Raw genomic sequence first — 13,514 nt, 5'->3', positions numbered from 1 at the left:
GAGGACACGGCATTCAAATGGAAGGTGAATATTTTGATACCTCCCTGCACGCACCAGCTCTCCCCAGCCTCTATCTTCATTTTAGCTCTGATTAGAACTGGCATGCATGCAGCCTGGCAGGAATGTGTGGCTTAAGGCTTGCTCCCCACTCAGACTGTCCAGGTGGGCCCTCAACTTTTGACTTCCACTCAAGTCATATCAGAAAGTCCATTTTCCCTTCATGAAGCAAATTCCAGCAAGGTAATGATGTGTAAATTTAGTTTCTGATTCTGAGTCTTCTAGGGGGGGCAGGGAGGCTATCTTATGAGCTCCACCATTAAGATGTTATTCATCTATTTAGAGATCATAATGAAAACATAAAGAGCTAGGCATTCAGAATGGTGCAGAATGAATTCTAGGGCTAACCAATGATTTACAGCTGATTTCGAGTCCCACCTGCATGGGCCACAGTGGGGACACAACCAGGGATGGATCCCAACCTGGGGGCACTTGGAAATGTGACTGGGGAGCTCTGGAAGCATTTAGTGGGTTGGGACCAGGGATGGATTTTTAAATGCTGGCACCTGAAAAAGAAAAAAAAATTAATGGGTACCTGGACGAAAGGGAGAGCTAGAAATGGCACAAATCATTTGTAATCATCCATTCCTAATCCTGAAATAAAAGACATTCAAGGTTCTGACACACACTACTGTGTCTGTGTGTGACTGACAGGGGATGCGATGTTAATGGCTTCTCCTGATCTTTGAAGGTTCAGCTGCCTGGGCCATCTTTCCCAACCTGGTGAATCCTAGAGGGGGAGAGTGGGTCTCAGAGGGACATTTTGATGAGATGGATGGTGACCAGCTTGATCCCCTCTGAGTTTGGGCACAGACCTTTCATGGGCCTGCCATGAACCCCTCCAGTCCTCATTCTCACTCTCTACACTCTGAACATTAGGATGGCTTCAGTTTCTAGAAGGTAGAAAATCCTTCTGCAGAAAAAGACCTCCCACATTTGGGTGAAAACCTGCTTTACCTTTCTTTATCCCAGTGCCCAGGTTTAGATCATCACAAACATGTCTTTAAGAGAGCCTCTGCACAGATTCTTAGAAAGCAGCCCTGGGAACCTTCTATGTAAATTAGCTAAGCTGTGCTCATTTAAAGAAGGTTACTAAGGGGGACACTGCACGTTATTTCAAGCTGTGGTTAACTTTCTGTACAAAGTCTAGAGGGAGGCGGAAATGTGTATGACTAGCATGACAATATACCTTTCTTGGATTGGAGAAAACTACTGGAGACAGACCTGTCTGCTGTGTTTGCGTGGAAGTGGCCTCCATGGCCCCGGAATCCTCCTGCTTTTTCTGGGTGAGGCATAAATGAGCTGCTGGTGAGATTGCAGACTTGGAGGGGGCAAATTAGGACCTTCCCTTTTAACATATGCTACCAACTCTGTATATTCACCCCACCCACTCCAAAAACGTTTTTGAGAGCAAGGACCTCCTTATTTTTGTGTTCACAGAGCCAAGCATGTGCTGCTCCATAGCAGGTATTCAGTAAATGTTCCCTAAAAAACAAATAAGTGAAGTTGTAGACCAGAGGTTCTCACACTGTAGCCTGCATCAGATCATCGGAAGGGCTTGTCAAGGCATAGGTTGCCGGGGCCCAACCTGTAGTTTCCGGTTCTGTAGGTCTGGGCTGGGGCCAAATAATTTGCATTTCTTTTTTCTTTTCTTTTTTTTTTTTGAGACGGAGTCTCACTCTGTCACCCAGGCTGGAGTGCAGTGGCACGATCTTGGCTCACTGCAACCTCCACCTCCCGGATTCAAGCAATTCTTCTGCCTCAGCCTCCAGAGTAGTTGGGTCTACAGGTGTGCACCACCATGCCAGGCTAATTTTTGTATTTTCAGTAGAGACGGGGTTTCACTATATTGGCCAGGCTGGTCTTGAACTCCTGACCTCATGATCTGCCTGCCTCGGCCTCCCAAAGTGCTGGGATTACAGGTGTGAGCCACCTTGCCTGGCCCATTTGCATTTCTAACAAGTTCCCAGGGGATGTGGATGCTGCTGGTCTGGGAACCCCACTTGAAGAGCCATTGATAGATAGCTCTCTCTTGCTAGCATGCAAGAAGCCCCCCATTGAAACAAGGAAGGCATAGGTGGATTGGTGTCTCAGAAAGAACCCTGGACTTGGAATCGCAGGACAGAGATTTGAGTCCCAGCTCTGCTGTTTGTGGACTGTGGGACCTTAAGAAGTTCCTAGAGTCTAACCTTTTTGAATTTGTTTCCTCATGGGACCAAGAGCTGCCCTGCTCACTTCACAGGGTTGCTGTGAGAGTGAGATGAGAATGCACATGCGAAGAAGATCGCTAAACTTAGAGCTGAGATATAAATGTAAGAATCTTTATTGCAGGAACAGAGCTTGATGAAGCTTGTGATTGATATGGGCCCTTATTGCCTTTTATGAGCAGAAAAAGAAAGCTTGTAAAAGGATGACAAATATGATAGGGAAAGAGGAGATACATAAGCAAAATAATTAAAGCAGTTTTCCAGATGGGATGTAATGAAGGACTGAATTTTACATGTGTCCCCAGAAGGGCTCTGAAGTTCAGGAGTGTTTGTGTGTAGGGGTGTGTGTGTGTGTGTGTGTGTGTGTGTGTGTGTGTGTGTTAGGAGGGTGCATGGGAAGACCAATAAAGAGAATCTTCCTTAGAAGTGGCCTTGAGCTAGGCTTTGAAGGGATGGTTGGGATTTGGACAGATGAGGGCAGAGAGAAATCCCCTGGAAGGTGGGCTGGTCCACAGTGGAGGGTGCGTGGTGGAGACGGTGGGATGCAAGACTGTGCATAGGGCACAACCAACCTACAGGCCTGCAAGGCATGGAAGAGGAATTCACCTCCACGTGGTATGAAGTAGACTGTTAGGCCTGAGATGATGAAAATGGACGTCTAAACTCCAGAGGGGCTGGCAGGCAAGAACCCAGAGAGAAGGCTGTTTTGTTAACACAGACCCAGGATGAGAGAAGGCCGAGGGTGGGTGTCATGGGAGCAGAGATATAGGGGTGTATGTGAGTGACCTGCAGAGGGAGGGCTTGAGAAGAGGTATGAAGGGATTGCCAAACATGGCTCCAGGTTCCAGGTCTGGGTGGTGTGGAGAAGGGTGGACCCAGGGCAGAATGGGGAGAGTGGAGAGTGGTGCTCTTGTGTGTGGCGTGGTCAGGGACTTGGGGAGAGTTGTTATGTTTGGATATTTGATCTGACTGTGGAGCTTCCAAGTGAAAATGCTATGAGAACTGTTGGAGAAACAGGCCTGAAGTTGGGGTACAGGCCAGGAAAGACAGCTTGTTCACATGTGTCATGTTCCCATTTGGGCTGTTTTGAGAGAGCGGTGACTACCTGTGACATGACTGGCTGCATCTTTGGCATTTTCATGCCTAAAGATTTTCCTGCTGGGTCCTCTTTTGATCATCTCCTCAGTGGCTAACTCTGGGCTCTCGCCTCCGTCTCTTCTCTCCTGCAGGGGATGCTCTTACTTACCACAATGGATGGAAGTTTACAACTTTTGACAGAGACAACGATATCGCACTCAGCAACTGTGCCCTGACGCATCATGGTGGCTGGTGGTATAAGAACTGCCACTTGGCCAACCCTAATGGCAGATATGGGGAAACCAAGCACAGTGAGGTAGGTGACAGGTGAATGTCTTTTCTGTCCCAGGGTATGTCCATATTCAGCTTCCAAATGGACACCCTCCAGGCCAGTCTGGCAGCCCCTCTCCTTCTGAAGCTTCCAGTCAAAGCAGTAGAGCTTCTCCTCCAGGCTCCATGGCCTTGAGGTCGTGGCCTCCCTTCCTGATGGCCATGGCCCTGCTTGTTTTGCATTCCCAGAGCTGCACACTTGCCTAGGGGAAGGTGCGGGAAAAGCTTGGGCTGCCCTCTGCCATGTAGTGACAGATGATGTGCTCTGCACACTGTCTCATTTCACTAGTTCACACACTGTCAGCTCTGGCTGCTGTAACAAAATAACACAGACCAGGTGGCTCAAACAACAGACATTTATTTCTCACAGTTCTGGAGGCTGGGAAGTCCAAGATCAGGCTGCTGGCAGATTTGGTTCTTGGTGGTGGACCTTGCTGGCTTGTGGATGGCTGACTGTGGCTGTGCGTCCTCACATGGCGGACAGAAAGGAGCTCTGATCTCTTCTTCATATAGGGGCATGTGTCCCATCATGAGGGCTCCACCTCATGGTCTCATGTAAACCTAATTACCTCCCAGAGGCCCCCTCTACATACCATCATGTTGGTGGGGGGTGGTTAGGGCTTTACTACATGAATTTTGAAGAGACACAAACATTCAGTTTATAACAAACACTGCCTACTTTCTAGTTGTTCTCCTAGTTGAACAAGAGCTATTTCTTTAGGCTGAGCATGGTGGTTCATGCCTGTAATCCCAGCACTCTGGGAGGCTGAGGTGAGCTGATTGCTCGTGCCCAGGAATTTGAGACCAGCCTGGGTAACATCGTGAAACCCCGTCTCTACAAAAGATACAAAAATTAGCTGGGCATTATGGCGTGCACTTGTAGTCCCAGCCTCTAGGGAAGCTGAGGCAGGAAGATCACTTGAGCCTGGGAGGTTGAGACTGCAGCGAGCCATGAGCAAGCCACTGCACTCCAGCCTGGGTGGCAGAGCAAGACCCTGTCTCAAAAAAAAAAAAAAAAAAAAAAAAGCTGTCTCAAGTCCTTTGATCACCAGGAAAACAGTGTTTGTGCCTTAGGTCAGACCTACTCTTGGATCCACTTCACCCAAAACCTTCCCAGAACATTGAGCTAGACCAGTCTCTCCACATTGGGAGTGTGCGCCCAGGGCCCAGGGGTCCAGGAGGGCTCCTCTTCCTACATTGCTCTGAAACTGTCCCACCTGCTATTTCTCAAGCCTTCTCTGCCCCAGTGCATCATCCTGACTCTTTGACAGCTGTGGGGCACTTCCCACCTGCTCCCTCACAGTTTCTTGAAAATTGCATCTTTGTCTCTGCTCGTCATTAATCCTCTCCCCTCCACAAACCCTGAATCCCCATCCTAGGTTTCTAATTTCCCATCTGCAGCCCTGATCCTAAGCCTCCAGGAAGCCACCTCTTCAGAACTCACCTTGTACCAATATTAGTGTAAATATTAGCACATCCGAAGTCCAGGTACATTTTGATTACTTTGGCCCTGACCAGTCTTCGGGACTCCCAATCTTTATGTGATTTTTCAAAGGGAAGAAGAAATTTGCCCCCAGGGAAGCTGGGGAGGGTGGGCCCATGAATCATGGTGGCAGCATGTGGGCTGACTCAGGGAAGCCAGGGATAGGAGATCAAATATTGGAAACGAGCAGCCAGGATGCCCTGAACCATCCCATATTTGCTAATAAAAGACATTCATCTGGTTAATGCGCTTTTCACAGTCTGCAAGGCATTTAGCTTCTTGTTTATTATTTACCTCACAAATTAAAATACATAAAATTGGTCACTTGGGCTTTTTATTGGCCAGGTTGCAGGGTTATTAAGTGAATTAAATATTATTGCGCTCACCAGTCAAAAGACATAAAATGAAATTTAGTTTTCAGCGGGCTATTTGTTACCCCAGAGCTAATATCTAAACAGTCTAAATTGAAAATGATTTTACACAATTGGCCAATTAATATGTTTATTTTTGCCTTTAATTTTTTGGAAAGGAAAAGAGTGAAGCAAAGATAATTTGCCCATTGCCGGCCTGGTTGACCCCTGTGTTGTCTCTGTGGCTGTTCTGGCCTCACCCAGCTCCTGGGCTCACACCCCCTTGCTCCCACCATAGAGACCGCCAGCTTCCAAATCGTCCAAGTCCTCTCAGCCCGTCTAACCCCAGCTGCCCAGCAGAGGGCGCGTGTGTCCGGATCCTGCCCTCCCCTCCCTTCTCATCACCCCGTCTCTTTCTCTCCCCTGAGCAGAGAGGGAGTGGTTTCACTGGTAATTAATTAATTAATTAATTCCTTTGTACCATAACCCACCCTGCCCTCCTCCTAAGAGCCTCTTCTTGATGTGGCTTTTTTTTTTTTTTTTTTTTTTTTTGTAGGGGGTGAACTGGGAGCCTTGGAAAGGACATGAATTCTCCATTCCTTACGTGGAGTTGAAAATCCGCCCTCACGGCTACAGCAGGGAGCCTGTCCTGGGCAGAAAGAAGCGGACGCTGAGAGGAAGGCTGCGAACGTTCTGATGGCCCGTGTGAGCAGTCCTCGCAGGAGACACCACCAACTGTGGGAGCTTGGGGCGGGGTGGGTAGTGGTCACTGGGGTCTGGGAGTGCTCAGATAGCCCACAGAACAAATCATGTCACCAAGCTTCAAGCCATGGAGGTTCCTTCCCTCTCACCTGCATTTTTGCCCGTCTTTATGAGGGTCTTGAAAATCAAAATAGTAGTTGCACAGTATGTGTAGGAAAGACAGTACTGGAACGGCAAGGTTTCTCAGCTTATCTTCAGCAACGTATATACTGGATTAGGGCAAGAGAAGGAATCACCCAGCACTTCACCAATTGGAAATCTCTGGAAATTTACATCTATGTATTTAAAGCTCTGCTAATGCAAATCTTTTCTCTGGAAAGAAGCACAGAGGAGGGGTTCTGATGACCCAGGGCTTAGGGCTGAGACAACCGGACGTTTGTCACCTCCTTTCCCATTGGGTTTTTAGGAAAACAGTGTGAACCTCCCCCTTTTAATTTCTGGTGTTATGAGGAAGAATAAAGGGGATAAAAGGGGCTAAGATGGACTCACGTTTAGCTAAGTTCTGACTTGTATCCAGCATGCTGGAGACCAAAGCTGCCGCCTTACTGCTATTTTTAAGCACCCTCTTTTCAGTCATTTGCATAATTGCGTCCATAGAGCTGCATATGTTGTGAATAAATTCTCACTCATTTCAACTTTGAATAATTTGACTGTCTTGATAATTGGTTCCTCTCAAAGACTCTTCTGCAACTCCCATTCATGCCCACCAGGCCTCAGACTCCCTCTTTTCCCCGCCCCGCACTATTGGAGCCCTGGGTTTTGTGGGAGTGCTCAGCACCATGAGTCTTACTGTTTGATCGGACAGTTAGCAAGATCAGATCCTTTTTGCTTATTTTCTATCACTTTGGAGGGTTTTCTGTAGCAAAATCAGTGACCAATGAAGTAACTTAAATTCCTATTGAAGAAAAAAAATAATAAACCACTTGATTTTAAAAAAAATTGCCATGTGTTATTTTCCTCCATGTAAGTGCACTTGAATTCTAAATTTAACCTACATGCAAGTGAAGGTACAATTCATGCATTGTAATGGAATTTAGTTGGCTGTGGACTCTGATTTGCATGATGGGAAATAATGGTATTTAGAATGCAGAAGTGAGTGAATGGGAAGTAAGGCGAATGCTCCGAAAGCTGCCGTACCCCTCCAGGATGAGGGTGTAGTCTATTGCCTAGGTGTCTCCAGGTTTTAACCTCTGGGTGAATGTCAAACCATACCCCTGAAACCGTTTCTGTCAACCTTTAAAGTCTTCAGCATCCCCCTCTGGTGCCTTCCTTCCCCAGACACACACATTGAGCAATGCCATGGTAACTGCTCGCTCTGATAATGAGTGGTCTCAGTGAAATACAGTTTTAGTGTTGATGCTGACAATGAAAAAATGTGCTTGCATGTTATTAATTGATTCAACAAGAGTTTGTTGTTTGTCTGCTTTGTATCACGCAGTGTGCTGGGCACTGGGGAAACAGAGGTGAGCAAGATAGACACTATCCTTGTATTGATGGAGCTTGTGTGCTATCATTCATTCATTCGTTTCCATTCATTCATTCAACGAATAGAGATGAAGCCCTATTATGTGCCAAGTTCCATTCTAAGCATTGGTGTTAATCAAGGACATAACATCATATTCCTGTCCCTGTGCTAATATTCTCATGGTGGAGGCTGACATTAAGCAACAAATAAATGTGTAGTTACAAGAAGTGGGAAATGCCATGGAAGAAAAGGTAGGATGAGAAGATGAAGGTGTTGCATGGTGTTGGACTATGAAGCCTCTCTGAGGAGGAGATGTTTACAGAAATTGACCAAATTTCTCCTAGTCTTGATCTAACTTTATCAGGGCCTGAGACTGAGCTAATTTCTTTGTCTGCCTTTTTTTTTTTTTTTTTTGAATGGGGTCTCCCTCTGTCTTGCAGGCTGCTGTATATTCACATGATCAAGGCTCACTGCAGCCTTGAACTCCAGCCTTGAACTCCTGGGCTCCAGCAATCCTTCCGCCTCAGCCTCCTCAGTAGCTGGGACTACAGGCACATGCTACTGTGCCCAGCTAATTTTTTACTTTTTTGTAGAGATGGAGTCTTGCTATCTTACCCAGGCTGGTCTCATCTGTCTTAAAGGTCTGTCTGCACAACTTCCCAGTTCCAAGTCTTCTCCTCAAATTCTCTTCTTTTAAAAACATTTTTGTAGTTTTTTAATTGTTTTATTTAATAGAAATGGAGTCTTATTGTCACCCAGGCTGTGTGAGGAAAACAGTGTAAATCTCTCCCTTTTAATTTCTGGTGTTGTGAGGAAGAATATAGGGAATTAAAAAAAGGCGAGTGCAATGGTGTGATCACAGCTCATTGTAACCTTGAATTCCTGGACTCAAGCAATCCTCCCGTCTCAGCCTCCCAAGTAGCTGGGACTGCAGGCGAGTGCCACCATGCCCAACTATACATCTATATCTATATCTATATCTATATCTATATCTATAGATATATAGCAGGCTCTTGCTATATTGCCCAGGCTGGTCTTGAACTCCTGGCTTCAAATGATCCTCCAGCCTTGACTTGGGAAGTAGATGGGACTACGGGTGCTAGCCGCCGCACCTGGCTGGAATTCCCTTCTGCTGTTCTGTGACCCCGTTTGCATGTAGGGTACCCAACTTCGTGATTATGAAGCTTTGGGCTCATCACAGTGGTCCAGGGTTTTTAGAAAAGTGCCTCCTTTGCAAAATGGATCAAATCCCAGAGATTGACTTCGAGCCAAGGATGGTGGTTGTTGGCAATGCTTCTCAACTTTGAACATGCTTGTTAACGCAGAGATCACGGGGTCCCTTCCCCAGACGCTCTGGTTAAGTAGGTCTGGGCCGAGGGCTGCTGCTGGAGTGGTGTCCACTCTGAGTAGCTGTGGTGTGGGGGAGCCGCCGGTGGTCTTTTTGCTCTGGAGGAGCCTGTGATGGTAGCAAATTACAAAACACACACCCCTGTGTTCATTGACCCCAGGGTTTCTCCACCACTGGGCAAGAGGAGGACTTTTGGGAAACAGGAGCTATTTCTTACATTATTTTGCCTGTAGGACCCATGGTGCACAAAGGAGCGGGTGAAGAAAACCTCAGCTGACCCTTCAGAGATTCTACTGGGGACCAGGAAGGAAGTTGAGAGAAACTCATTTTCAAAGGGCCTCTGTCTGACTGAGGAAAACATTCCAACTCGAAACTTCCATGCCTAACCTCATTTTAATGTGACCAGTGCTCACAACTTCCAATCTGGTAGCTGAATATGGGCCCGTGGAATGGGTTTCTGGATAGACCTGCTTTTTAGAGAGAGTCAATTTTCTTAGAACCAGGTTATGAGCCATCAAGGTTTTGAAGCTTACAGGGACGATTTCTACCCTTTAGAACAAACTAAAGCAAACAAAAGCTCTCATAGAAGGCACAGGCTGCAAGCCAGGCACTAGGGTAGATGCAAAGACAGAAGTCTTGGTAAAGTTTCCAAAGTGTTGCCTTTTATGCAGGACACGAGCAAGACAGTGATAAACAGAACACAAATGCGGCCTTCCAGCAGCTCTTGGAGTGGTGGCAGAGGCAGCCGTGGAAACAAACTGGGGAGAGTGAGTCCACAGGGAGGTGGACTGAACACTGTGGGCAGAGTCAGGGTGACTCATCCTGCCAGGGGTGCCAAGGGAGAGAGCTTCACGGGGATGTGATGTCGGCTTTAAGTCTGGAAGGATGAGTTCTGGGGGGAGAAAAAAGGCCCAAGAGGGGTGGGGCCCGTCGGGTACAGGAGACTTACTTGGCAGCAAGGAAGAGAAAATGTGGAGTGTGGCATGTCTGAGGGGGGCAAAGTGGTTTCTTACTGGGGTGAGGAGAGCTTGGTGGGGAGCCAGGCTGGTGAGATGAGTGGGGATTCTTCCTTTGTCTTTGTCAGGCCAGTACTGTGGTTCTCAGCGCTCACTACCTGTCGGCGGCGGCAGGCGGCCTCCATGGGTACAGAAGCTCCACTCCCCTCAACGGGCTCTGCTCCAGTGGGTCTCAGGTGAGTTCTGTGCACCTGAGCTTCCTAAAGTGCCCCCAAGGATTCCAACATAGACCACGCTTCAGAGCCACTGCTCAGATGAAAGCATGTGGAAAGTGGGGAACACACAGGTTTTTAAACCTGAGAGTGACAAGGTCAGATGTATGTTTTGGAAATATCAGTCTGGTGATAGGATAGACAACAGGGCTGGGGGTGTTGAGGGAAGTTTTGGAGGAAGGATAGGGACTCACAGGCAAGTTGAGTGCTATTGTGATAGTTCAGGCAAGCAGTCATAACTTCCTTGGCCTGTGGCAGAAATGGTGGAGAAGGGGAGGAGGGTCTAGATTAGTGAGATATCTAGGAAGAAGGAATGGTGGGCTTTGAGGAGGATGGGTGGTACAGGCAAGAGATGGGTCCTTTCATGTCAGTGCTTAGAGCTGGTTGTTCCTGACAGTGGCTTCCTCTGGGAATAGGGTCCCAGAGTTTATGTTTGTCAAATGAGATCAAAAGCTCTGCGTTTAAAATTTGAATTCTCAGGGATTTAAAGATGATTAAAGCCAGGAAATGCTGAAGGAGCTGAGGAGAAAGATAGAAAATGCCTCCAGAAATTGTGATCCAGGAAGGAAAAAGGCCAGGTGTGGTGTGTGAGGAGATGTGGACAGGGGACATGCAGATGAAGGGATGGCATGGCAGAAGGAAAAACAAGTATAACAGCGAGAAACTCTTGGTGAAATTTAGCCAGTTGATGGAAAAGGCCGTCCACTAATCCCAGCTACTCTGGAGGCTGAGGCAGGAGAATGCTTGAATCCAGGAGGCAGAGGTTGCAGTGAGCCGAGATTGAGCCATTGCACTCCGGCATGGGCAACAAGAGCGAAGCTCCGTCTCAAAAAAAAAAAAAAAAAAAAAAAAAAAGAAATTCCAAGTCATTACCTCAAGCGCTTCGCTAGGGTGGTGGAGGGGATCAGGAGGGAGTTCATGTCAATACGGAGCTGATCAATACGGTTGGGACCGCAGCTTAGTGCAAGAGGTTTGCTATATTTAGCCTGGCCAGGAGATGGCAGTGTTGTCCTGTCGGGAGCCTCTCATTTCAGCGACACTTCTCTCTTCTATAAAGGGGAGTTCTGGGGGCTAGGTCCCCACTTTTCTCTTTTCCTGGGTGATGCTATCTGGAGAGTCAGTCGGTGAGGCCCAGCTTAACATTGGGCCTGCACTTGGTGGTTTCTTAGGCAACGTTCTTGGTGGACAAATACGCAAAAAATAACTGGGAACAACCTTGAGGAGATTGCTTGGTGAGATTGGACTCTATCCCCAGACCCGTCGCACTGGGCTGCTGAGGAGGAAAGGCGGATAGAGGTTGTCAGCCTGATGAAAGGTGAAGGGGGGCACCCCTGGGAGAGATTTCAGGCAGCTCCTAATTTGCAAATGAATTCACTTCTCCAATTCCTTCTGTCAGTTGGCTGTTTCCGTGGGTGAAATTATTTGAATTCCAATTATAATGTTATATAAAGAAGGTAGGTTCTCAGGTTAGCCCATAAAACTCTGTTTACTCTACAATATAGATGAGTTGCAGTGTATGTATAATGAAAAATAGAAAACAACAGTATTGCGGTACTGTAATTTAAATAAAAGAAAGAATCAAAATGGAATGGAAACAGTTCTTTATTTTGGTGAGTGAAGAAAATTAGGTTTAATTAGAGAAGGAGAAGGAGGCAGATGAGGCTTGCTGTGGGACATATAAAGGAGGCATTTGGGCACTTTAAAGGCTTATGGGCAGACCCTTGATTGTGTTCTGTAAGTTTCCAACTCAAGGGAGGGACGTCTACAAGTTCAACAGTCTTTGAGGAGCCAAGATCAGATTGGCCTGGATCTCGATGCCTGGTGTGCAGAAGGAACACTGGGGTAGGAGTCTGAAGACTTGGGTTTCTATTCTAGTTTTGGGTAAACTGGCTTACCTTCTCTGGGCCTCATTTTCTTCATTTATAAAGTGAGAATCAAGTGAAATAATGAAAGTGGTTTTTATGTATGAAGGCACTCTGGAATGGTAAAATAGTGGGCTTGGATCTTCAGTCTTCATATTTTCATTTAAAACTTTTTCTTTTTTTCTTTTTTTTCTTTTGATAGAGATGTCTCTTTAGCAGCTCTAAAACATATTTGCTATGAATAGCCACCAACAGGATTATTATGGGTTGCAAATGGAAGAAAGAGAAAGGGAAGAGTAAAAGAGAAAGGGAAGAGTAAAAGAGAAAGGTTCATAAAGGTTAGTGAGAATCTGTGTACACTGCAGAAACAGTTTCCTCTGGAGATGACATTGACTGGGTCTGTAGTGGAAGTCAGGAGCAGAGGAAGCGTGGAGTGCGCACTAGCTCTCTATGGAAGACGGGAGCAGGGGACGCGTGGAGCGTGCACTAGTCCTCCATGGAAGTCAGGAGCAGAGAATGCCTGGAATGCGCACTATCCTTCCATAGAAGACAGGAGCAGAGGACGCCGGAGTGCGCACTAGCCCTCCGTGGAAGACGGGAGCAGAGAATGCCTGGAGTGTGTACTAGCCCTCCATGGTAGATGGGAGGAGAGAATGCCAGGAGTGTGCACTAGCCCTCCATAGAAGATGGGAGCAGAGGACCCGTGGAGTGCGCACTAGCCCTCCTTGGAAGTCGGGAGCAGAGGACGCGGCAGTGCGCACTAGCCCTCCATGGAAGACAGGCGCAGAGGACGCCGGAGTGCGCACTAGCCCTCCATGGAAGGCGGGAGCAGAGGATGCGTGGAGTGCGCATCAGCCCTCCATGGAAGGCGGGAGCAGAGGATGCGTGGAGTGCGCATCAGCCCTCCATGGAAGTCAGGAGCAAAAGATGTGTGGACTGCGCACCAGCCCTCCATGGAAGTCAGGAGCAAAGGATGTGTGGAGTACGCACTAGCCCTCCATGGCAGCATTTCCCAAATGGTGGCCCGTGAATCTTTGTTCCTCCAGATGTGCTAAAAGAAAAAGAGGCTTATGGTTAAATAAATATGGGAAAATTTTAAGGGGAGTTAAACCAAATTCTTTATTACAGCACCTGCTAGAAACTTTAATGTGATAAATGCGTTGCAGATCCCAAGGGGGTGAAGTGGGAAAGTTATACTATGCAGTGTTTGCAAACTTATTTGACCGTACACAGTTCTTTTGTTGTTTTGATAGTATTTCTCAAGGTGTGGTTCAGGGATCACCTGCATTGACCTGGTGTTTATTAGAGGAGGTTGTCTGGCATCACCCTAGACTTAATAATCAGC

General features: G+C 47.2%; 1 protein-coding gene across 1 annotated transcript in view; it reads left to right on the top strand.

Moving 5' to 3' along the window:
• Positions 1-7,196, top strand: part of TNN (tenascin N) — a 119,561-nt gene extending 112,365 nt beyond the window's left edge. Inside the window, exons 20-21 of the mRNA XM_004027935.5 lie at positions 3,494-3,657; positions 6,061-7,196. Coding sequence (XP_004027984.3) covers positions 3,494-3,657; positions 6,061-6,201 — 305 coding nt within the window. The 3' untranslated portion in view covers positions 6,202-7,196. The remainder of the gene's footprint in view (positions 1-3,493; positions 3,658-6,060) is intronic.
• Positions 7,197-13,514: the final 6,318 nt, after the last annotated feature.

The sequence above is a fragment of the Gorilla gorilla genome, chromosome 1 (assembly GCF_029281585.2).
Source record: "Gorilla gorilla gorilla isolate KB3781 chromosome 1, NHGRI_mGorGor1-v2.1_pri, whole genome shotgun sequence".
Lineage (NCBI taxonomy): Eukaryota > Metazoa > Chordata > Mammalia > Primates > Hominidae > Gorilla > Gorilla gorilla.
Note: the sequence above shows the minus strand (reverse complement) of the source record. Positions and strands in the feature narration are given on the sequence as shown.